The sequence below is a fragment of the Lissotriton vulgaris genome, chromosome 11 (genome assembly GCF_964263255.1).
Source record: "Lissotriton vulgaris chromosome 11, aLisVul1.2, whole genome shotgun sequence".
Classification (NCBI taxonomy): Eukaryota; Metazoa; Chordata; class Amphibia; order Caudata; family Salamandridae; genus Lissotriton; species Lissotriton vulgaris.
Window position 1 is genome coordinate 1,071,738,868 of NC_141699.1, and position 26,206 is coordinate 1,071,765,073.

Below are 26,206 nucleotides of genomic sequence, written 5' to 3' on the forward strand. Positions count from 1 at the left end.
GTTACTTGGTTTGAAGTCTTTGATTTCCCTAAAACTTCCAACAGGAGGCCAGCACACACAGGCCCTTTGAGATTCCCTTCACAAGCAGGATACCACAGTAGGGAAAAGAGTCAGTCATTTTCCTCCACCACAGACAGAAGCAGCTACAGCAGGCCAACCAACCCATCATACAGAAAAGGCAATGCTCGTCACACTGTCCTTCCGCTCTTCTTCTTGGCACGGTCTTCTTGTTCCTTGAAGTAATCTAAAGTCCTGGGGTTTTAGGTCTAATATTCATACTCCATTTGTCATTGTTCTCTTTGTGGCAAGGGCCTGTGAACCCAGTTCAAACGAGTCCTATCCTCCCTGGTGCAGCATGAGCAAATTGAGTAGAGATAGCATTGTGAAAAGGAGACACAGCCTATTCAGGTGCAAGTGAAACTCCCCCACCACTCTAAATCCAGAACAGGTTTATTCGGCCTAGCAATGAGTCACCCAGGCAAGGCAGGGCACACCTCAACCCCCTTCCCAGTGACTGTTTGGAGTGAGTGAATATACCCAGCAGCTGGCACTCCAACACCAGATGCTTAATACACAAACAGCCAGAGGCACACAGAATGGTAAATTAAGAAAATGCCCACTTTCTTAAAATGGCATTTTCAAACGCACACTTTAAAAACACCTTTCCTAAAAGGTGTTTTACGTTCAGAGACCCTAATCTCTATTTGTCGATCGTGTCATAAATTAAAGTTACACATGTCAAATGGTACAGTGCAGCCCCTATGGAACAGGCACCTTTTTAACAGTGAAAAACGAAATACAGTCACTGTGAGGGGCTGGGACCCATTAGTGTGTGCATTATTGGGTGCAGATGTAGCAGTTCAGTTCTGAATACATAGGACCATAAAAAAGCAGTCAATGTACGAGAGAGGAAGATTTTTCGATATTTCCAGATGGCCCTGGTGGAATCCACCCTGCATTAACTTGTGAGTTGACTTTGCAACAGAAGATCTAACTGTATGATGTCTAAGAAAAAACATATTTTATGGCGTGCTGGGAAGCACACTGAAGAATACATACTACAATGGTTAGCATTTGGCACGCAAACAGCTGCAGAAAATCTATAAAAGATGATTCATTCATTAGATCCCATAACTTGCATGGACTGAAGACTGACAAAAAATATCTTGACAAAGTTTATTACTTTGTAACATTTTATGTGACAATTAAACTGCATCAAAAGATGAAACCTTCCCTTTCACCGATTATAATACCACCATATTCAATAGCAAATAATGTAATGTCTGGGATAAACAGCATTGTTTCCACATAGGCTGTAATACAACACCATAGTATCTATGCCAGTTGCGCTGCCCCAGGAGGCATTACAATTGGACATTAGAAATCCAGTGCATAATTTTTATACTTGCAATTACAATACATATCACAATTGACACTTTTTGAAGAAATTAGATTGAAAAATATTGGGAGTGATGGAAAACATTCCAATGTTACAATGTATGCATGAATTCTCAACCCAGGTTTAATGCAGTTGGAACCAAAACCAATCACCCAGAGACTAGCCCTTAATGGAACATTAAAATGTTATACAAACTTGGTGGTACGTAAGGGCGGAATAGCCAGGAGTAGAGTCAGTCAGCCCATTACACCAGCACCTGGTTTCTCTTTATACTAGTTTTATTCTGGCAGAAGTCCAAAGTTGCTGAAAGTAATACAGAGTTGCATTTTGACGAAGATCTTAGAAATTTGAGACAAGTTTAACTGACAGCATTTCATTCCACCGTTAGTGCCCCCCTATATTCTCCAGGGGTCCTACGGGTTTGTCTTTTCTTCTATGCAGCAGCTTTTGGATCTGAGGCTTCAGCGGCTTCTGAGACTTCTAAGGTTTTAACCGTTTCCACTGGAGGCAGTTCAGACAAATCGAAAGTAATAGCACCACATTTGGTGCACGCGCACCCAGCAATAGCATAGTAGTTATAAGTAAGGAAACCTCCCCCTTCACATGGCAGTTTCTTCGCCATCGGCAACACTTTCGTTTCCGTGCAGCAAAGACAGCTGCGTGAAATTTTGTATAATGATTCAGGCGGGTACCTGTCAAGTAAAAACACAAGAACATATTTCAATATCCGTATCAGTAGAAAATAATAATATAATGAAAATCCAAAGATAGTTCTTTTTCTAGACTCCGCCTAATGCTGAAGCTTCATAATGGTGGAACATTTTATTGAGGATAGCTGACAGGGGTACATTTCTCTCTTTTCTAAATCAAACACACAAAAGGTGGTGGGTGGAATGCTTGCAAATAATCTAAACCTCTGGCGGCCGTTCTCAGGAGCATTCATAACCATGGCTTTTCCCTCACTGCCTCTGCAGACAGAGGCCCTCCTATGCATAGCAGGGCTGCCCCTGCCCCTTGTGCCCCTTGTGCAAACAGTCCATTAAAAGCCGCCAGGTGAGGCTCCCTTTAGAAGGGAACACACTATCCATAGTCCATTTTTGGCCTTGATTAACCATTTCGGCCGTTCCGAACCATTCCTGGCCTAATACTCGTTGGGGGTGATTCTGTGAACCACCAGCTAGTTAGGGAGGGCTGCACTGTGTCCAACAATCCTTTGAGGAGTTGGAGAAGCTGGTCAGGGACAGGGTATGACACTTCCAGGCATGGCAGACATGAAACATGCATTCTGTCTTCTGCACGCCCACTCAGATAACTACTTTTTGCTAGGCTCAGCAGTTGATGGACAGTATTACTTTGATGAGGTTTGCCCCGGGCTGTGCACTTTCATGCTCAGACTTTGAGCAGTTCAGTCCTTTTCTTAAATGGCGCTGGATGGCAGAGTGTGGCCTCAAGGGCATGGCACTTTGTTTTCTTGATTTTGTGGTTGTGGACATGAAATCATCACTACCTCAGTTAAGGAGACATTGGGGTTGCTCATGGAGGAGGCGCTATCTGCTAGGTGTTTCTCCTATCTACATCAATCAGTGCCACATGGAGCACAGAAGCATAGGCTAATGCCAGTGGCTATCCAGGAATTCTTTACTTTGCTCTGCCCTTTATCTGTTAGTAAACATAGAGTGTGTATCACACTGATTCAGCTGTGGAACTGCAAGTCTTTGTTCAAACTTCTGGTCTTTAAGGCTGTATCCTCATACAGTGCCAGATCATTGTGGCAACGAAAAAGATGAGCTCTCACCCTTGGATCCTTCCAGGCTGCTTCTTCCTCCTCCCACACACCAACCCAGGGCTAATAAATGTTTCTGCAATAGTAGTAATATGAATTTGCACCAAATTGAATTCGATTTTTTTTTCTGATTTTGTATTTGGATATGTTAATCTCCTTGACTTGCTTGTCAAATAAAAAATTTACACAAAAAAAGCAATAGTAGAACACTTTACAAACACTCACAATGCACTTTAAAACACAAAACAAGCAGCACATCAACACACTCACAATTCTCTACTACTTTTAAACATTAACAATTGATACATAATTAACAAGAGATTTGATCTTTGCCAAAGCTTGTTTCCAATTACAGTGATAAATAGGTCTCTGACTGCAGTCGCGTTTTATTAAGTGTGCAGATGTGTGGTTATTCTAGGTAGTGCACTGTCTCGTTAGGTGAGCTCAGCCATTCTGCAGCCATTGGGCAGTCTTCAGTTGGTGAGAAAACGTCCAGATAATCAGGGAGCCTGATTGGCCAGTCTGGTGAGGCACCACAGACGTCACATGTTAGCTCCATCAACTTCCTTCCTGCTCGACTTTGAAGGATTTACCCTCATTTACTGAAAGAAAAGCCTGAAGACGTCATTGAAGTGGTAGGCTAATAAGTGCCCTAAGTAGGGAAACATGGCAGTGTGAGACTGGATAATAAACAAGCATTGGCAATGCCAATAGGCCTGGCCTTGTTAAAGTGCCTGCTTACTTGCCATCTAACATACAACATTTCACCAACAATAACCCAGACACACTTGTGGACAAAGACAACGTGCATATAGGTATAAATACAAAACACGTACAAACACATGACACATGTAGGCACAAATGAAACAAAACAGACTGATTGATATCCTCCCTACTGGACTGCAAATGAAAAACAAACACGCACATAAGCACATACTGTAAACACACACAGTCCGACATGAACACCATACACACAAGCATGACAACATAACAAGTACACATGTATGAAAGAGGGATAAATTGTTTAGATCACATGCAATACATTGCATGCCATTACAAAGCGGTTGTTACAACGACTGCGTTGTTACATTTTGAAACATTACATCGCAAGTCATTACAACGACTTTCTGTAGGGGGGCAAAGGTGTTGGATTTACAATCCTACACCTTCCCTGCTATTGCACAAACTGGAGTGGGAATAGTAAATTATACTACTCCTAAGTCCAGCGTGTACCCTACAGTAAGTTGTTGTAACCACTTGCGATGTAATCGTATGCGATGTAACAACGCAGTCGTTGTAATGGGATGCAATGAATCGCATGCATTCTAACAACATTTATTCATGAAAAGACATTACACCTAAGGCAGCACTCATATAAAACTTTCTCCAACTACGAGCTTTATGCATAGGACCAAGGGCAAACGTTGTCATAGCGCAAAATGTAACAGGCATGTTTGCAGAATCCATTTCATCCATGAGTTATCTTGGTACTTTTGGCTGGCAACTGATGTTTATTGTAACCCAGCCCAAAGGCATACATTTTATCGACCAAAGCAAAATGAAAATCCGAGTGGACATGCTCAGATCAGAAGTGACAAATATGTACCACTGTAGCATGTCACAATGGAAAAAGCCCCACGCTATGGAGATCAGGGTAAATGTTTCTACATCTTATACTGGACTAATGCATCCACAGCAAATATATTTTTACTTGCAGAAATTACACTTATCATCCAAAGCTAGTGAAACAACCAGAATTATTAAAATGTGCTTTTCGGGCACCAAGAGGAAGTCTGAAATCAGTATTGAGAATCAAAGAAGACAGAAAATCACTTTCTTGCACCTACCTAGGAACAAGAATTGGCAAAGTCAAAAGGGCAGGCCTTGGCCAGCATGGCATGTTGTATTTATTTGTTTTACTTGCAAACATCTGCACTAAACAAAAACAACTATTTAAAATACATCCATACTAATAATATAAAGAGAGAGCCCAAACCTTTGAGGCAGGTAATCTCAGGAACCATAGCACCAATCACAACACCCAATACAGCGTTGGAAAGGGCAGTTGCAGCAGAAGGACATAGGCTATACAGACGCCCACCATATACATTTAAAAGGTAAAAGAACAGTGCCAGCAAAGTAGTTCCTTGTGGGCGTGTCTGCGTTGTGCTGTGGGCGTGTGCTGGGGCGTGTTCTGGGGGGGGGTGACAAACACTGGGGGCGTGTGGTACGTTCCACCCTTCATGCCATGTCTCATATTGTGTGTTAATCCCACCCTGCTCCCTTTAAATACCCCTGCACCCCATGATCATAACCCACCCTTACTCAAAATACCCAAACACCCTTAAACACTAACCCATCTAAACCCTATAAATATACCCCGTACCCCAAAACCCAAACCTATCCCTAAACCCTAAAAATACCCCTATACCCCAAAACCGAAACCTAGCCCTGAACCCTATAAATACCCCTGTACCTCAAAACCAAAACCTACCCCTGAACCCTAAAAATACCCCTGTACCCCAAAACCCAAACCTAGCCCTGAACCCTAAAAATACCACTGTACCCCAAAACCCAAACCTACCGCTGAACGCTAAAATACCCCTGTACCCCAAAACACAAACCTAGCCCTGAACCCTTAAAATACCCCTGTACCCCAAAACCCAAACCTACCCCTGAACCCTAAAATACCCCTGTACCCCAAAACCCAAACCTAGCCCTGAACCCTAAAAATACCCCTGTACCCCAAAACCCAAACCTACCCCTGAACCCTAAAATACCCCTGTACCCCAAAACCCAAACCTAGCCCTGAACCCTAAAAATACCCCTGTACCCCAAAACCCAAACCTACCCCTGAACCCTAAAATACCTCTGTACCCCAAAACCCAAACTTAGCCCTGAACCGTGAAAATACTCCTGTACCCCAAAACCCAAACCTAGCCCTGAACCCTTAAAATACCCCTGTACCCCAAAACCCAAACCTAGCCCTGAACCCTATAAATACCCCTGTACCTCAAAATACAAAACCTACCCCTGAACCCTAAAAATACCCCTGTACCCCAAAACCCAAACCTAGCCCTGAACCCTAAAAATACCACTGTACCCCAAAACCCAAACCTACCGCTGAACCCTAAAATACCCCTGTACCCCGAAACACTAACCTAGCCCTGAACCCTTAAAATACCCCTGTACCCCAAAACCAAAACCTACCCCTGAACCCTAAAAATACCCCTGTACCCCAAAACCCAAACCTAGCCCTGAACCCTAAAAATACCCCTATACCCCAAAACCCAAACCTACCCCTGAACCCTAAAATACCTCTGTACCCCAAAACCCAAACCTAGCCCTGAACCTTGAAAATACCCCTGTACCCCAAAACCCAAACCTAGCCCTGAACCCTTAAAATACCCCTGTACCCCAAAACCCAAACCTACCCCTGAACCCTAAAAATACCACTATACCCCAAAACCCCAAACTATATCTGAACCCTTAAAATACCCCTGTACCCCAAAACCCAAACCTAGCCTTGAACCCTAAAATTACCCCTGTACTCCAAAACCAAAACTAGCCCTGAACCCTTAGAATACCCCTGTACCTCAAAACCCAAACCTACCCCTGAACCCTAAAAATACACCTATACCCCAAAACCCAAACCTAGCCCTGAACCATAAAAATACCCCTGTACCCCATAACCCAAAACTATATCTGAACCCTTAAAATATCCAAACCCCCCAAAACATATACCTCAGTACCCCAAAACATATACCCCTATACCCATACTTACCTTATCCAAACATTAAAAAAAACATGCTTTTACCATCCATGCATTTACAACGAATTTCGTTGTAAATGTATGCGTAATAAAAGCATATAAAATGTAATGCCATGCGTTATAAGGGCATTGCGGAGTCATGGTACTTTCGTAATGAAAGTATGAGGAGTGATGGTATGCGGGAAGAAAGTTGCGGAATAATCGTTGTTTACCCTCCCCCTGTAAGTACATTGGTGGCACGGCGGCCCACATCTCCAGCAACATACTCATATTTTTTCACCACCCATTTGAAAAATGCACAGGTCTCTCTCATTGATGGCCAGCACCAACATACACTTTTAGACACACCTCCCGCCACAAGTTCTAGAATTGCGAACTTTAGAGCTGGGGAGCTACGTTCGAATCTCGGCATCAGCTCAACATCCTGTGATTCCAGGCATATCGCTTTGTCTCCCCGTGCCTACCACAAATGAATGTGTTCCTCTGTAATGTAAATTGTGCTTATGCCATGTTGTCGAGTTTGCGCTATATAATATTGCAAGGAAAAATAAAGTAGGGAAACTCGAGTTCACACACTACTGAACGCGCACTCTTAAGTGCATCAGCAGTGCACTGTGAATCGGAGCGTTTCACAGGCCTGTCACAGATAAGAAATGCTATCAAAACGAAGTCCTACAAAACAATATACTACTGGCCGGCAGCAATTCATACCCGGACAACGTCGGCACGGGCTGCTATCAACAATGAAATCATAAACCAAGGACTTATAGAAATTGAAGACTCACTGTATCTATTAGGCGAGAAGTCCTTACAAGATTTCAGCCTGCCGCCATCAGTCAGAACTAACCTAACTGGATACCACAATAACGCTACCGCACACAATATTCCAGAGCTAAATAACTACCTTGCTCAACACTTGCCTAACTTAGTTCCCGATCATCAACTCGCCTACAACACCATAGTTGATAATGTTGAAAAGAAGCAAGGCAAACTATTGTTCATAGACGCCCCCGGTGGCACAGGAAAGACTTACCTAATCAACCTCATACTTGCCAAAGTTCGATCTTCTGGGAATTTGGCTCTAGCTGTTGCTTTTTGCTAACAGCTGGGAAAACAGCACATTCTACCTTTGAACTGCCTCTAACAGTTTCCCTTGAAAAGGATTCAATATGCTCTATTCAGAAAAACGGACCTTTGGGGACACTGCTTCAAAATGTGTCTCTTATCATGTGGGACGAATGTACAATGACACACCGCTCACATATTGAGGCAGTTTATTTATTTTATTTATTTTATTTATTTTGAAAGTTTTATATAGCGCGAACAAGATCTTTGCAGATATCAGAGCGCTTTACATGGCTGGGAATGCCAGCAAGAGAGTGGGGTTACACATAAGTAGAACAGCACATCAATAATACAAATATAACAGTTAAATGTGTGCATATATAGTCAGTAGCGTCAATAATACAATATCAGAGCGCTTTACATGGCTGGGAATGCCAGCAAAAGAGTGGGGTTACACATAAGTAGTACAGCACATCAATACAAATATAACAGTTAAATGTGTGCATAGATAGTCAGTAGCGTCAATAATACAGGTGAGATACATAGTCATAGAGTTCGAACAGCGAGTTAAATGTGTGCGTGGATAGTTAGTAGCGCCAATAATTCAGGTGAGATACATAGTCATAAAGTTCGAACAAGGTAATACAGGTCAAAGTAGGGTCTTTCCAAATCCACGCTAATAGGTCAAGTGTATTTGGCCATAAAAATAGCTTTTACTTCTTTCTTAAAGAGTGCGCAGGAGGAGATGAGCCTGGTTTCAGGAGGGAGTGAGTTCCAGATCCTGGGTGCCATTCCTGAGAAAGAGCGTTACAGTTGACAGAACTCTCAAAGACATTAGAAATTCATACAACATAATGGGAGGTGTTACTTTTGTGTTTGCTGGTGACTTCCGACAAACTCTTCCTGTGGTGCCTACAGGAACGCGGGCTGATATACTAAAAGCATGCTTAAAAGCATCACACCTATGGAACTCTGTACAATCTATTACCTTGTGCACTAACATTAGGACACATTTAGGAGGTGGAGATACACAATTTGCAGATCTTCTAATAGAAGTGGCCAACGGAGACATACCTGACACAAATGGCTTTATCAACATACAAAACTTAGGTAAGCGTCTCTGTACCCTACATGAACTCATACAACATGTTTACCCAGACATCAAGCATCTTCTCAGCAAAGATTACACATGGATTTGCGAAAGGTCTATAGTTGCCGCCCGAAACTCTGCAGTGCATCATATTAATGAACACATACTACAACTATTCCCAGGTGAAACCACAATATATAATTCCATTGATACAGTATTAGATACACAAGACGCTGTGCATTATCCCCAAGAATTCCTCCACTCACTTAACCCTTCTGGGCTTCCCCCTCATACACTCCAAATGAAAGTAGGTGTTCCTATACTGTTATTACAAAACCTACATCCACCAAATCTCAGCAATGGAACGCGCCTACAAATTAAATCTCTTTTACCTTATGTAATAGAGACTACTATTCTCACTGGCCCTGCTGCAGGACAGTTAGCCCATATTCCCTGGATACCCATGATCCCTACTGATCTACCATTTCAATTCAAACGCTTACAATTCCCTATTAACATTGCTTTTGCATCCACCATTAACAAATCACAAGGTCAGACATACAAAATCATTGGGATAGACTTACGAGAGGACTGCTTCACTCATGGACAGTTATATGTCGCGCTATCGAGGTCAGGGAATTCCGACAACCAATTTATTCTACTTCCTGATTCTCATGAAACACGAAATGTGGTGTACCATGAAGTTTTGAAGTAAATGTTATTTTCAATACTAAAACCATTGCTGCCTAGCCTTTTTTTACCCGGACAACGTCGGGACGGGCCGCTAGTAACAAATAAAACAGTGGTCCAGCTATGGCACTGATGTGGATTGTGCACAAGGGATCATGCAAATACCATCACACACAGCACGAGACAGCCAATGGACTAAGCAGGCTAAACCCTTCCTCCTTGTTGTATGCTGTGGTGGTCACAGGCAAAATTTGAATGGCACTTGAACAGACCAATGGGTTAAGAGGGCTGACCAAAAGCCTGTATATTTAGGGAACTTTTGGAGAGCAAGAAACAGAAGGTCAGGGCACTCAAGGCCTGCACCAGTCACTCTAGTTTGTGATAGTTATTACGGAGTGTGGTGCAAAGAGCCAGGAACGTGACCTCCCTACGTCCCCACTAATTGGGAAAACCAAAAACACAAAAGACAAAATGGCTCAGCACACAGCTATGATTGAATACAGTTTAGAGATATGCAGTAATGCATACCAGTGAGTGAATTGACACAATGTCTCCCAAATGAATCGAATAAGACTGTGGTTTGCTAGAAATATATCCTTTCTTTATTCTGTTATTCTTTTTTCAGATTTCTTTTGTTAAAATCACAACACAGAATTCATAGCCGATGTACAGAAGGGTGCTTTGAGACCCAAAATACATGCGTTGTTGTGTAACGTAAAGTGGAAGGGTCTATGCCGTTACGCAACAACGCATGTATTTCGGGTCACAAAACACCCATCTGTATGTCAATATCTACTACATATAGTAGTCGTGTTTTCCTTTTTCACTGAGAAATCCTTCGCTAAGGTACTTCTTTTTGACATGAATTGTTGTGTACTTCTCATCTAGACTACTTACAAACGTAACAGACTCGAAGAAGTCACGTTGGGACGAAACGTGCCACGTGGGCTATGAATTTTGTGTTGTGCTTTTAACAAAAGAAATCTCAAAAAAGAATAACAGAATAAAGGAAGGATATATTTCTAGCAAACCGAAGTCTTACTCGATATTAATTTGGGAGACATTGTGTCGATATCCATTCACTGACTGTTATACATTACTGCATATCTCTAAACTGTATTCAATCACAGCTGTGTGCTGAGCCATTTTGTCTTTTGGGGAACTTTTTACCAAATAGTCTTGGGATCTGATTTGCTATTCGAAGTCCACTTCTGGAATGTTGTGGGGAAATAAAACAATTCTTCAACGTTTTAAAAGAGTTGGCATGTTATGGTGTATCCTTTACCTATTCACACTGTCCCAGAAAGTTCTCATCTTGAACAGTTTGGTCTTATCCCAGCTGGCTCATTGTAATAGCATTTATCTTGGGCTGCTAGACACTCTCATTTACTAGCTGCACTTTGTTCAAAATTATCCTGCAAGAGTAAGTTGGGGTCTCCAACATAGATCCCACATCACCACTATTTCAGCCCATTCCCAGTTGCTTCCAGTGTGAGAGAAAGAGAGGATCTCTTTAGTACATAGGACACCCATAGCCCTTCAAAGTCTCCTCTTTGCTCTTAGTTTATAGTGTGTCTGCTTCAAGGGTTTGAGATCAGCACTGTTGCAACAAAGTAGTTTGGCGCATGAATTATGAAGTCCATGTTAGCCGATATCACAAGACCAGCCACAAACCCAGTCTAATCATTATGTATTAAAACCTGGGCTGCTGGTGTGATACAAATAGCCTTATTTTCATTAAACACTTATAATCAGTGTTCAACAAGCTAATTTTTTGGTTATTGTTAGACCTGGCACCTTGGCGTGAGTTTCCCTTCCACTTTTTGCTGGTGTGCCTCCGGTGTTTTGCTGATTTTCCGCTACTCAGGGCACTGCGCCACGGCCAACCCGTGCCGCAGTGCAAGTGCTCCCTACTGTAAATTATACATGTGATTGATGTCCATGATTGGTTCATTGGATTTACTGTTAGTCCCTAGTAAAGTGCACCAGGAGTGCCAGGGCTTGTAGATGCCAATACTGCTAGTGGGCCTGCAGCGCTGGTTGCGCCACCCACAGAAGCAGCCTTAAGATGTGTCTAGGAACTGCCATTGCAGAACCTGCGTGCAGTCGCGTACTGTCACGCTGGCTGGGCAAGTGCACCCACTTGCCAGCCCCTGAACCTTCCCTTAACTTCATATTAGTCACCCCTATGGTAGGCCTGAGGGCAGGGTGCATTGTAAGTGTAAGGTAGGACAAGCCCTGATGCGTGTGGCATGTCCTAGTAGTGAATTACCACCAAATTCGTATTCCACTATTGTAAGTCTACCTGCTTCCCTTAGGCCAGAATGGGCTGCTGGAATTATTACACTCTATAATCCCAGCAGGCTCAGGGAGCATGGTAGAGAGTCATGTTTAGTATGCCTGAACTCAGAATAATAAAATATTTCTTTTAGTAAAGTTTATTTTAATATCCTGTGTTTGCAAATGCTACTTTTAGAAAGTTAGCATTTGCTTGCCTAACCATTTCAGCCCGCCTCTGCTGGTATGTGTATCTGACTGTCTGGGATGTGTGCGTGACAGGGCTGGGGGATGACAGGTGGTGAATGCGAAGATTACACCTTAGTGGGAGGTAGGAGTGGCTCTTGACTCTGAATCTAGCTGTACTCTGCCACCACAATGCTGGCTCCACCCTCCTGGGGAGCGACTGATGACTCAGCCAGCACCTGGCCCAGGAAGGGCGATGCCCCATCAACAAGGTACTTCTGGCTGCCCCTGTCCACACAATGCTGGCTCCACCTCCTGTGGAGCGTCTTATGTGCCTGCCCCTCACACTGAAAGCAGAAGCCAGATTGCACCCCACAAAGTACTCAGAGACTGAAAGTGGCTATGCAAAGGCCCCCCTGGCCTGTAAGAACAAAAGAAACTGGGTATAAAAGTAGGAGCCCTGCTCCTTGTAAATTAAATCCGGTTTGTGCTACAGAAGAAACTCTGCCCGAAGAGAAGGACCTGGAAGGACAAGGAGGAGTCCTGTCTCTGGCCTGTGTCTGGTGCCATGCTGCAGAAGGAGAGGGAAAGAAAAGACCACAAGAAGACTTTTGCTTTGTAAAACTTTGTGCCAAACTTTGCTGAGAGATCTCCAAGGGCTTGCCTGTGAACTTGCCCCCTGACCAGCGCCCCAGGAACAGTGGGCGCTACCCCCTGACAGAGGAACCACCGTGAGACGCTGTCTCCCCTCTGCAGGCCTCTCCAGGAAAAGCGGAGCGCGCTGTGTTCATCCGCTCTTTAGCAACGCTCTGGGAGCTGCCCTCCCTCTAAACAAAGTGACTGCCGCCTGCCCAGCCCAGAAGCATCGTAAAGATCGGCCCAGCTGATCCGAGCACAGTGACTGAACCCGAGCCGCAGCTCGCAACGTGAAGAGAGGTGGCGCCCGGTGCCTGCTTGCCCCCTTCGTGTCTTGTGCCCCTGAACGCGCCGCCGCTGTCCGAGAAACAGCTGTTGCGTGGGGTGCCTGAACGTCGCCTGGAATAATAGAGGCCTGCGCCGAGGAGCGCTGCCCCCTAAGTGTGTCCTCCTGATCAGGGAACCCCGAGGCGCTGGCCCCGTGCAACCCGGCCCGCACAGCAACGTCGACCCACGAGCCAGAGCCGAGCCGCCGCTCGCTCCAAGCACCGGACGGAAGACAACGCGACGCGGACTGCCGCATCGACCTGCGCCCCACCAACTCTCCTGCAAGGTACTGTTTCCTTCCCGCTGCCCCGCCCAGCCCTCGGAGCTGCGTGCGGAGCGCTCCCAGGGCCCCCGCTCTCTCTCCCCTCGTCAACCGCGCCTCGCCGCGCAGAGAGACCAGCGGACCGCTGGAGGAATCCTGGGCGATCACCAGGGCCGAGAAAAGTACCGTGAGGAGCCCTGAATCCCCATGCTGGGGAAACAAGCTGAATAAGAACTGTTGGTGAAACGCTAACACCGAAGACTGATTATTGCTAAAATAAGAACTGTGGCAACCTAAGTGAAAGTATACTGGAACCGTTTTACATTGAACCAAGACTGTATTTACAAGCCTGCTTGAAATCTATATAAAGATATATATTTTTACAAAATACAGTTTGGTGTCATTGTGTGGTGGATTGGTTGTGATGGTGTAATATTGCAAATGTTTAACCCTATGTGCCCCAGAGATTAGCCTAAGACTGCTTAAGCCACACTACCTAGAGGGTAAGCAGAGGTTGTCTTGAAGGTAACCCTCAGCCCTGACGAGGAAGAGAGAGTCCCTGCTTGTCGCTAGTGTTGCACTGCGCCAACTAGAGACTCCCCCTTCCTACATTGGACGCAGCGGTGAGGATTTCGAATTTACATTTGCAGTGTTTATACCTTAACTTCTGACCATTGCACAGTGATTGCAGTCCAGTTACTTGGCCACAGGTTTTGTTTTTAATTTTGCCAAGAGAAGATCCCTAGTGCAGAAACTATGCCGGGCATGAAGAGCCTTGATGGAGCGGAATCCACGACCTCTGAGATGTTGGAGGTGGAATGGGATGCAGCAAAGCTGGATAATTACACAAGAAATGAACTGAAGTTTTTTTGCAAAAAGCTCAAGGTTCCACACGCAGGGTGTAGAAACAAACCAGAACTCTACAAAGCCCTGAAAGCCTGGATAGAGTCCAGAAAGGCCCCTGAGGATCAGAATGCACCTGAGGATCAGAATGCACCTGTGGATCTGGTGGATCTCGAAAAACCAGACAGCGTGCACAGCTTTGGCAGAGGCCTGTCGCCAAAGGAGCTGGCAGACAGGAAGGAAACCAGGGATCATGAAAGGAAACTGGCAGAATTAAAAATCCAACTGGAGCTTGAGACCAAAAGAATGGCGCTGGAAGAGCGAAAGCACCAAATGGATTATGAATTGAAAATGAGGGAGATGAATCTAAAAGAGAGAAGCTTGGATAATCCTCCCTCTGGTGGCAGCACAACGCCGGTGCAGGTAGAGTCAAGAGTGCACATCCCCAAAGACGTAGTTAAAGAGTTCTTTAAGGGTGATGACATAGGATAGTGGTTTAGGGCATATGAGGTAGCCATGTCCTCCCACCGGGTCCCTGACAAGGATTGGGGAGCGGGGTTGTGGGGAAGGTTCCTTAGCGAAGTGCGGGACACCCTGCTAGATTTGCCCACTGAAAACCAAAGATCCTATTCCCACATGAAAGAAGCTTTGATGAACAGGTATGGGCTTACCCCTGAAATGTATAGACAGAAGTTTAGGGGGTGTACCAAGCGGCCTGGGAATACGTATGTGGAGTATGTGACTTTTTTTTGCAGAGCACTGGATGGTTGGGTGAAGGGTAGCAACGTGAATGATTTTCAAGGTCTCTTTGATTTAATTGCATGGGAGCACTTGTCTGATCATTGTTTTCCTGAGTTACGCCAACACCTGATAGATAGCAAGCTGTCCAACCCGAGGAAGCTTGCTGAGGAGGCGGACCGCTGGCTCAGCACCAGGGTCCACAAGGGTCCAGTGGGAGACTCCGCCAAGGGTGGGCAGGGTCCCCAGCAGAAGAGTGGGGGGGACAAGGGAAAACAGAAAGGGTTCCAAAAAGGCCCCCAAAGTAATCCCCAAGGGGACCAGCAGAAAGGTTCTCAGCCTCCCCCACCCCCAAAGCAGAATGGGGCCCGACAGGTAGACCTGTTCCAAAGGGGCCCTTCAATTGTTTCAAATGTGGTGAGCCGGGGCACATATCCAGTGACCCCAAGTGTCGCCTGTTTGGAAAACCCGCACCCACTGGTGCTCCGCCCCGTCAAGTGACTAGTGTTCACCTAGGAGAAGAAGTCCCGGGGGGTGGAGATCCTGTTCAGATGACCCTAGTCTCTCTAGGAGACAGTGAGATGGTCCCTACAAACTACCTGCCCTCTAACACTAAGAAATATGGGCAGGTGGTGATCATCAATGGTAAGGAAGCTGAGGCTCTTAGAGATACAGGAGCCAGTGTGACTGCAGTGAGGCAGCACCTGGTGTCTCAAGAGCAGGTTGTACCCCATGCCTACTGTAGGGTTATCAATGCTGATAATTCAGAGAGTCAGTGTCCGATGGCTCAAGTTCCCTTCGAGTGGGGGGGGTCTCTGGTACTCTGCAGGTCTGTGTGAGGAAAACCATGCCTGTTGACTGTTTGCTAGGGAATGACTTGGAGCACTCCCCTTGGGAAAAGGTGGAGAAGACGACTCACCTGAAGATGGTGGGTCTGCCTGACTGGGCGTGCGTGACCACCCGGTCGATGGTAGCCAGTAGGGGTGATCAAGAGATCCTGGGGCCTGAAGGAGAGGCCCAGGAACCGGCCTTAGGGAGAAGGTGCAGGGGGCGCGGGAAACCTGCCCCTGAAGTTCCCACGGTCCAGGAGGAAGCAGACCTTGAGGGGGATGCCCTGGAGCCTACAGGGGAACAGATCGCCGAACTGGGGACCTGCCTGAGCTGACCCATTGGCAGCAAGAATGAGGCCCCTCCAGGGAGGAATTCTGCAGGGAGCAGAAAGAATGCCCTTCTCTCGTGGGTATGCGGCAGCAGGCTGCAGACCAGGCCAATGGTGTTCAGGCCAAAACACATTATGTGCACTGGGAGAATGACCTCCTGTATTCAGAGCCTAAGGCTGCTGAACCTGGGTCAGCCCGTGTGCTGGTGGTACCCCAGAAGTTCAGAGCCTTCCTACTGGGGCTGGCTCATGATGTGCCTTTAGCAGGACATTTGGGGATGGACAAGACCTATGACAGGCTTGTCACCCACTTTTACTGGCCCCAAATGCACAAGAGCTCAGATGCTCATTGTAGGACCTGTCCGACTTGCCAGGCAAGTGGGAAGAGCGGAGGGAAGAACAAGGCTCCCCTCCAACCCTTCCCTGTGGTCGGTACGCCATTCCAGCTAGTGGGTATTGACATCGTTGGGCCTCTGGACCCCAAGACAGCCATGGGCAACAGGTTCATCCTGGTCTTGGTGGATCATGCCACCCGGTACCCTGAAGCCATCCCTCTGAGGACAGTGACGGCCCCCGTGGTGGGACGGGCACTGATGGGAATTTTCTCACGAGTAGGATTCCCTCTAGAGGTGGTGAGCGACAGGGGGACCAACTTCATATCCAAGTATATGAAGTCCCTTTGGCAGGAGTGTTGTGTAACCTACAAGTTCACCACACCTTACCATCCCCAAGGAAACGGGTTGGTTGAGAGATTCAACCGAACCCTGAAAGGCATGATCATGGGCCTAGAAGGTCCAATGAGGCATAAGTGGGACGTCCTCTTACCATGCCTGATCTTTGCATATCGCGAGGTACCCCAGAAGTCCCTAGGGTTCAGCCCCTTTGAACTGCTGTACGGTCACCCCGTGAGAGGACCACTGAGTTTGGTAAAGGAAGGCTGGGAGCAATCTCCCAGGAAACCTCCCCAGAATGTATATAGCTACATGCTGGCCTTTAGAAACCAAACCAGGCGCTTCTGACAACTTGCCGAGGCAAATCTGGAAGCCAGCCAGGAGGAGATGAAGCGGTGGTACGACCAGAATGCCACTCTGGTCGAGCTTCAACCTGGACAAGAGGTGTATGTCCTGGCCCCAGTGGAACCCTGTGCCCTTCAGGATAAGTGGACAGGTCCATTCGAGGTTGTGGAGCGCAAGAGCCCAGTGACATACTTGGTGGACATGAAGACGCCCAGGAACCCTTTGAGGGTCCTACATGTCAACCGCCTCAAGCCCCACTTAAGAAGGTCCGAAGTGGGCATGTTGTTGGCAACTGATGATGGAATGGAGGAGGAGTCGGAGCCTCTTCCTGACCTCTTAGTGGCCTGTGAGAAGGACGGGTCAGTGGATGGAGTTAACCTCTCACCCACCCTGACCCCTGAACAACAGGAAGACTGCCGCCAGTTGCTGGGGCAGTTTCCAGATCTGTTCTCCCTGGTTCCTAGTGTCACAGATTGGTGCGTCCATGATGTGGACACAGGAGACAGCTTACCTGTGAAGCATAAGGCTTACAGAGTGACTGACAGGGTCAGGGCCTGCATCAAGGAGGAGGTCTCCAAGATGCTTGCCCTTGGGGTGGTTGAGTCTTCCAGCAGTCCTTGGTCCAGCCCCGTGGTCTTGGTCCCAAAGGCTGCTGCGCCGGGAGCCTCACTTGAACTCCGGTTCTGTGTGGACTACAGAGGACTCAATTCAGTCACCAAGACTGACGCGCACCCCATCCCCAGAGCTGATGAGCTCATTGATCGGCTAGGGGCTGCCCGGTTCCTCAGCACGTTTGATTTAACGTCTGGGTACTGGCAGATCGCCTTGACCGATGGGGCAACGGAGAGGTCCGCATTCTCGACACCAGATGGGCATTTCCAGTTCCGGGTTATGCCGTTTGGAATGAAGAATGCCCCTGCCACCTTTCAGAGATTGGTCAACCAGGTGTTGGCTGGGCTGGATGAGTTCAGTGCCGCCTACCTGGATGACATCGCGGTGTTCAGTGGCACCTGGCCAGAACACCTGCGACACCTCTGGGAAGTGTTGATGGCCCTGCGCAGAGCAGGCCTCACAATCAAGGCAAGCAAGTGCCAGATTGGGCAGGGTTCAGTGGTGTACTTGGGACACCAAGTGGGGAGTGGCAAGGTAGCACCCTTGCAACCCAAAATTGAGACCATCCTGGCTTGGGAACCCCCCAAGACCCAGACTGCGGTGAGAGCCTTCCTGGGGCTCACTGGGTATTACAGGAGGTTTGTCAAGGGCTATGTCACGATTGTGACCCCCTTGACAGAGCTGACTTCTAAGAAGCAGCCCAGGAATGTGATTTGGACTGACACCTGTCAGAAGGCTTTTGACACCCTGAAGACTGCCATGTGCACGGCGCCCGTGCTCCTGGCTCCTGATTTCTCCAAGGAATTCATAGTGCAAACAGACGCTTCAGAGCATGGTGTAGGGGCAGTTCTCTCACAGATGACTGAGGAGGGCTTTGACCAACCCGTAGCCTTCATCAGTAGGAGGTTACTTCCACGGGAAAGTAGGTGGAGTGCAATAGAGCGAGAAGCATTTGCTGTGGTCTGGGCGCTGAAGAAGCTAAGACCCTACTTGTTTGGGTCTCACTTCCGAGTTCAAACGGACCACAGGCCCCTCAGATGGTTAATGCAGATGAGGGGTGAGAACCCGAAACTGTTGAGGTGGTCCATTTCTCTACAGAGTATGGACTTTACGGTGGAACACCGCCCTGGCACAGATCACGCCAACGCTGATGGTCTGTCCAGATTTTTCCGCCTTAGTGATGTGGAACTCCCTGGGGAAGGGTAGTTCCCCCCACATTTCAGCTGGAGGGGACACGTGTTAGACCTGGCACCTTGGCGTGAGTTTCCCTTCCACTTTTTGCTGGTGTGCCTCCGATGTTTTGCTGGTTTTCCGCTACTCAGGGCACTGCGCCACGACCAACCCGTGCCGCAGTGCAAGTGCTCCCTACTGTAAATTATACATGTGATTGATGTCCATGATTGGTTCATTGGATTTACTGTTAGTCCCTAGTAAAGTGCACCAGGAGTGCCAGGGCTTGTAGATGCCAATACTGCTAGTGGGCCTGCAGCGCTGGTTGCGCCACCCACAGAAGCAGCCTTAAGATGTGTCTAGGAACTGCCATTGCAGAACCTGCGTGCAGTCGCGTACTGTCACGCTGGCTGGGCAAGTGCACCCACTTGCCAGCCCCTGAACCTTCCCTTAACTTCATATTAGTCACCCCTATGGTAGGCCTGAGGGCAGGGTGCATTGTAAGTGTAAGGTAGGATAAGCCCTGATGCGTGTGGCATGTCCTAGTAGTGAATTACCACCAAATTTGTATTCCACTATTGTAAGGCTACCTGCTTCCCTTAGGCCAGAATGGGCTGCTGGAATTATTACACTCTATAATCCCAGCAGGCTCAGGGAGCATGGTAGAGAGTCAAATCAAATCAAATCAAAATTAACTTTATTCGGATTTCAATATGAAAACCACAAAAGTACAAATTTATACTGTAAAAACACTGATAAAAATAGATACATTTAAAAGGTACATGATATGGATTAAAAATTATTTCACTGTATTCTGTGCAAAAATGCATTTACTAGAGGCCATTTTTTGAAGGATTCACGGAATGTTTATAAGTTCGTACGGTGTTTAAGGCACACTTTAAGATAATGCGCCACGGATCTTGAGACTAGTAGATTGTCCAAATGCTGCATTGCCAAAAACGCTGGGCGACATCTTCTGATCTTCATTACCTTTAGGATAGGTAGAATCCATCTCTTCCGGAATGGTGTGTAAAAGGTACAGAAGAAGAGGACATGGATTGTGGACTGAGGGGAGGTGGAGTCACAGGGGCACGGTGTTCTAGTGCATGTCCAGTTGTTTTGGGTGGGAAACGAAACCATGATGTGGAAAAGATTAAACCTAAAACGGGTTAACAGTAGCTTTTCGAAGAGTGTCAGGTCTTCCTGTAGATATGGTTGCATGGACGGAACAGATTGTATCATGAGGCTATGTTGAACTGCTGGTTTGCCTATTTCTGACATCAGTCTTAGTTGGTTTAGGTGGGACAGACATATCTTTTTTAGTTCCTTTTTTGCTATGTCTGTAACTGACTGTGGGTCGTTAAAAAACCTCTGTAAGCCAATATCTGTGAGGAAGGTTTTTACATACTGAAGCCACCTAATCTTTTCCATGTGTTCTAAGTCCATGCAGTCCTCAATAATTGCCCTTGTGAGTGTACATTCTTCCGTTGCCCATATTCTTCGCCATAGCATTATGGGTTGTATCTTTATCAGATCTGAGATATATTCTAGTCCTAGTTCCAAATGGCATCCGAGGGTGGTCGTGCTCTTAGGGACTGCTAGTAAGAATTTAAGGAAGGTGTTTTCAACCTTTTGGATTTGCTCGGCATTTGCCGTTCCCCAAACTCCTGCACCGAAGATAGCCGTGGTGATGCACTTTGCGTTATAGATCTTTAGCATCTCCGCCAGGGGTTTTTTCCCTAGACGGAGTGAGAAGGCTTTTAGGGCGCCGACTGTTCGTATGAGCGATAACTTGCGGGAATTAATTGCATCTTTCCATTTGAACTCCTCATCGATGGTAATTCCAAGATATGGGTAGGTTTTTGTTGTTTCGAGTGGTGTGTTATCTACCAAAATTGTTTTCATCTTTTTCCTTTTACTGCCGACATGCATCACGAAAGTTTTCTTTATGTTTACTTTCAGATTGAGGTTGGTCATGAAGGAACAGTAGTAATTTACGGCTTTTTGCAGCTGAATTGGAGTTCGGGCAAGAATCACCGCGTCGTCGGCATATAGCAGTGCTGGAATTGGTCGCCGTCCTGCTGTTGGAAAGTCTTTTGTGCCCTGTAGCATTGCTGCCTCTAGACCGTTGGTGTACAGCGTAAATAAGAAGGGGGCCAGTACACACCCTTGCCTGACCCCCTTCCGTATTGGAAAGCTGTCCGTGAGTTGCCCCTCCAGCCCGTATCTTACCTTGCCTGTGGCGTCGGAGTATAACTCGCGTAAAAAATCTATGATTGAGGGGTCAATCCCCATATCCTGCATTATTAGCCATAGTTTTGTATGTACCACACAGTCAAACGCTGCCGTAAGGTCAACGTAGACTAGGTGGAGACTGGTTTTTTTTGGTAGAGAGTCATGTTTAGTATGCCTGAACTCAGAATAATAAAATATTTCTTTTAGTAAAGTTTATTTTAATATCCTGTGTTTGCAAATGCTACTTTTAGAAAGTTAGCATTTGCTTGCCTAACCATTTCATCCCGCCTCTGCTGGTATGTGTATCTGACTGTCTGGGATGTGTGAGTGACAGGGCTGGGGGAAGACAGGTGGTGAATGCGAAGATTACACCTTAGTGGGAGGTAGGAGTGGCTCTTGACTCTGAATCTAGCTGTACTCTGCCACCACAATGCTGGCTCCACCCTCCTGGGGAGCGACTGATGACTCAGCCGGCACCTGGCCCAGGAAGGGCGATGCCCCATCAACAAGGTACTTCTGGCTGCCCCTGTCCACACAATGCTGGCTCCACCTCCTGTGGAGCGTCTGATGTGCCTGCCCCTCACACTGAAAGCAGAAGCCAGATTGCACCCAACAAAGTACTCAGAGACTGAAAGTGGCTATGCAAAGGCCCCCCTGGCCTGTAAGAACAAAAGAAACTGGGTATAAAAGTAGGAGCCCTGCTCCTTGTAAATTAGATCCGGTTTGTGCTACAGAAGAAACTCTGCCCGAAGAGAAGGACCTGGAAGGACAAGGAGGAGTGCTGTCTCTGGCCTGTGTCTGGTGCCTTGCTGCAGAAGGAGAGGGAAAGAAAAGACCACAAGAAGACTTTTGCTTTGTAAAACTTTGTGCCAAACTTTGTTGAGAGATCTCCAAGGGCTTGCCTGTGAACTTGCCCCCTGACCAGCGCCCCAGGAACAGTGGGCGCTACCCCCTGACAGAGGAACCACCGTGAGACGCTGTCTCCCCTCTGCAGGCCTCTCCAGGAAAAGCGGAGCGCGCTGTGACCATCGCGCTCTTTAGCAACGCTCTGGGAGCTGCCCTCCCTCTAAACAAAGTGACTGCCGCCTGCCCGGCCCAGAAGCATCGTAAAGATCGGCCCAGCTGATCCGAGCACAGTGACTGAACCCGAGCCGCAGCTCGCAACGTGAAGAGAGGTGGCGCCCGGTGCCTGCTTGCCCCCTTCGTGTCTTGTGCCCCTGAACGCACCGCCGCTGTCCGAGAAACAGCTGTTGCGTGGGGTGCCTGAACGTCGCCTGGAATAAGAGAGGCCTGCGCCGAGGAGCGCTGCCCCCTAAGTGTGTCCTCCTGATCAGGGAACCCCGAGGCGCTGGCCCCGTGCAACCCGGCCCGCACAGCAACGTCGACCCACGAGCCAGAGCCGAGCTGCCGCTCGCTCCAAGCACCGGACGGAAGACAACGCAACGCGGACTGCCGCATCGACCTGCGCCCCACCAACTCTCCTGCAAGGTACTGTTTCCTTCCCGCTGCCCCGCCCAGCCCTCGGAGCTGCGTGCGGAGCGCTCCCAGGGCCCCCGCTCTCTCTCCCCTCGTCAACCGCGCCTCGCCGTGCAGAGAGACCAGCGGACCGCTGGAGGAATCCTGGTAGATCACCAGGGCCGAGAAAAGTACCGTAAGGAGCCCTGAATCCCCATGCTGGGGAAACAAGCTGAATAAGAACTGTTGATGAAACGCTAACACCGAAGACTGATTATTGCTAAAATAAGAACTGTGGCAACCTAAGTGAAAGTATTCTGGAACCGTTTTACATTGAACCAAGACTGTATTTACAAGCCTGCTTGAAATCTATATAAAGATATATATTTTTACAAAATACAGTTTGGTGTCATTGTGTGGTGGGTTGGTTGTGATGGTGTAATATTGCAAATGTTTAACCCTATGTGCCCCAGAGATTAGCCTAAGACTGCTTAAGCCACACTACCTAGAGGGTAAGCAGAGGTTGTCTTGAAGGTAACCCTCAGCCCTGACGAGGAAGAGAGAGTCCCTGCTTGTCGCTAGTGTTGCACTGCGCCAACTAGAGACTCCCCCTTCCTACAGTTATGCGTTGACATCACTTGAGTTCTAATCTTTCTTTAAATAACTAACAACCATGGACTCCTTGAAGGAAATGTCCCCACCCTCTTTAATAAAAAATAAACAACTCGATAAAAGAGAGTATAAGTTCACTTGCAATTGCTCTAAAAAATGTGACCAGAAACCCATCTTTGCCTCATGCCTTCTTTCTAGACATTGTGGCATGGCTTCCTGAATCTGTACCGCTGACATATTAGAGGCAATTCTTTCTACCTGGGAATTTGCCAACCGAAAAAGCCTGTTGAAATGAAAATATTGGGATATACAGGGCTGCTGGATATAATGTTTACTTTCATACAAAACCTTATAATGCTGCAGAAAATATGGGACCCATCAGCCTTTTCTGAAACTACATCTCCAGTAGCTAGCTACTGCAGCTACCTTATGAATTAGGCATCTCGCTTAAGCTGCACTGACCAGGCAAGAAATTTCCAAGTCATCTGGCTCTCCTCATATACCTGCTGCTGAAAAGCCCTGAAGCTATTAATTTCCTCCATAATGAAGAATTCCCTCAAGTCATGCTTAGCTTTTTCACGGTGGTTCTCTAAAGGGGGCTGTCGATCCTGAGGCATATTCTTAGCCGGAAGGGCTACATCAACTGCAGATTGGAGCTCAGCGATACGCTCTGCGTGCGCTTTGAATTGTGGAGTCCTATGAACAATAATCTTTACCGAGCATTAGCCATAAAGGCTTAGCATGCTGCAAACAATTTTGTCATACCCCTATTCTAATGAAAAAAATCTTGAATATACGTTCTCATAGCTATAAGGCATTCTTAGTTGATAAGAAGGTTCCAGTCCAGCTGCCACCTGGGCCTTTCCCCTCTAGTTTATCAAGCTCTACTATGATGGTGGACAACAATGATTGTAAAAAGAGTTAGCCCAAATACATCAGTACCTCCATTTCAGAGAGTGACATATTTAAAAAAAAGAAAATCAATACAGAGGCTAAACGAAAGCGATGCGAGAAGCAAGTATATTCTGACATACCATGATGACCACTGCACCATGGATCGATTCATTTAAAGTCAGTTGTTTCAGCACGTACACCACTTTTTTAGTTTGGGGCTTCAATTGGTTTTTAGTTTTATTATATGTATCCCATACTAAATCCTGAATAAAGTTAAAGTCACCCCTAAAATTATCGAGCCAACTGCTGCAATATTTTTGAAGAGGAGAAAGTATTCTGCCTAGTTAACTGGGATGCACTGTTTTATGGCCTGGCGAGGTTTGGCTTTCCTCCTCATTTCACCTTAATGCTGTTGAATCTATGTCAATCGGCACAAGCGAAAGTTTGTTTATTCCAACCTTGCGGGGGAAGCATATATAAATAGGGGAAGGCTTCAGGGCTGTCCTCTGATCCCAATTTTATTTACTTTTTAGAGTCCATGGCTGTTAGGATTCAGGAGAATGAGGGGATTGAGGCCCGCATAATGGGGATGAATACAGTAAAAATGTCTGTGGGGGATGATATCCTATATCAAGCCAGAGATATAGATCTTTCAAATGGTGTTGGATGAGTTTGAGCCGTTTGAAAGGATTGAGGAATATAAAATGAGCCAGAATAAAATGGAAATGCTTCTTTTCAACACTTCAGTTAGTATTATTCCTGCTTCTCTTCAGCAGTAGGCCAGCTCTCAAAGTCTGAGACATTTTCTGAGGATCTTTGTAACAAATAATTACTCTCAGCTTTATCAATTAAACTATGTGGTAATGCTGAATAAGATCAAGGGCTTGCTGGACAGACAACTAGTGGGTATAACAGCCTTTATGAAAATGTCTATTTTACCTTTGCTGCTATTTCTTTTTTCAAATTACCCTATCAAAGTTAATAGGAGGCATTTCACGGAACAAGAACACATTTTAATCACTTTGGGCCAGATGTAGGAAGCCAAATTGCGATCGCAAACACTGAAATTTGTAGAATTTCAGCGTTTGCAATCGCAATTTGACTGTGTGCAAAGTAGGTTGGCAAATACCCACACGCAAAATAAGGAATCTCAACAATTGCGATTCCTTATTTTGCGCAAGCATTTAGGGAATGGCAATTTGCTATTCCCCAAATGCTATGCTGGTAGGCATCGCAAATTGTGATTTTGCCTTAAGGAATCGCAAAATACCACCAACTTTAAGTTGGTGGTATTTTGCGATTTCATTTCAAAAAGCACTTTTTAGCTTTTTACAAAGTTCCATGTGGCACACATGCACATTTTAGGGGTGCAACAGAGTGTCCTTTTGGAACCCTTGCACCCTTGAAATTGCGCCCACAATTTGCGAGTACCTATTGGTTACTCGCAAATTACGGGCGCAAATCCTATTCATTCCTATCGGCCTCTTGGCCCATAGGAATGAATGGGATGGTAATCCTTGATTGCGAATCTCAATTTGCGATTCGCAATTAAGGAATATTAAGGAATCGCAAATATTTTTGCGATTCCTACCTACATTCATTTTAGCGACTCCTTAATAGCGATTCAATAAAGATCGCTATTAAGGACTCGCTAAATTGAATTTACCTACATCTGGCCCTTTGTTAGGTATAAGAGGGCTCCTGGGGTAAAACTCCCTGTACTTCAATTTGATATCAGTCAGGGTGGGATGGCGTTATCCCATGTACAGAAAATATTATGAAACATAATTTTTAGGTGCTCTAGCAAGATCAATAGATGGAAAGAGGACGGACAATCTTTTTTTATAGACAAAATGATCCAGGAAGCTGAAACCCAGCTGCCAGTTTTTATTTAGGTAGCTAAAGAAACAAGGTTTTACAGGAGATAGGCGCCAGACTCCAATAACTTTAAAGAGTTAGGACACTTCTTTTTGAGGTGTAAATGC

The 26,206-nt window shown here is 46.4% G+C and overlaps 1 protein-coding gene across 1 annotated transcript in view; it reads right to left on the reverse strand.

The window, feature by feature from the left end:
* Positions 1-1,188: 1,188 nt before the first annotated feature.
* LOC147684115 (uncharacterized) overlaps positions 1,189-26,206 on the reverse strand; it is a 51,674-nt gene continuing 26,656 nt past the window's right edge. The window contains exon 3 of the mRNA XM_086944950.1: positions 1,189-2,091. Within this exon, the coding sequence (XP_086801076.1) occupies positions 1,833-2,091 (259 nt within the window). The 3' untranslated portion in view covers positions 1,189-1,832. The remainder of the gene's footprint in view (positions 2,092-26,206) is intronic.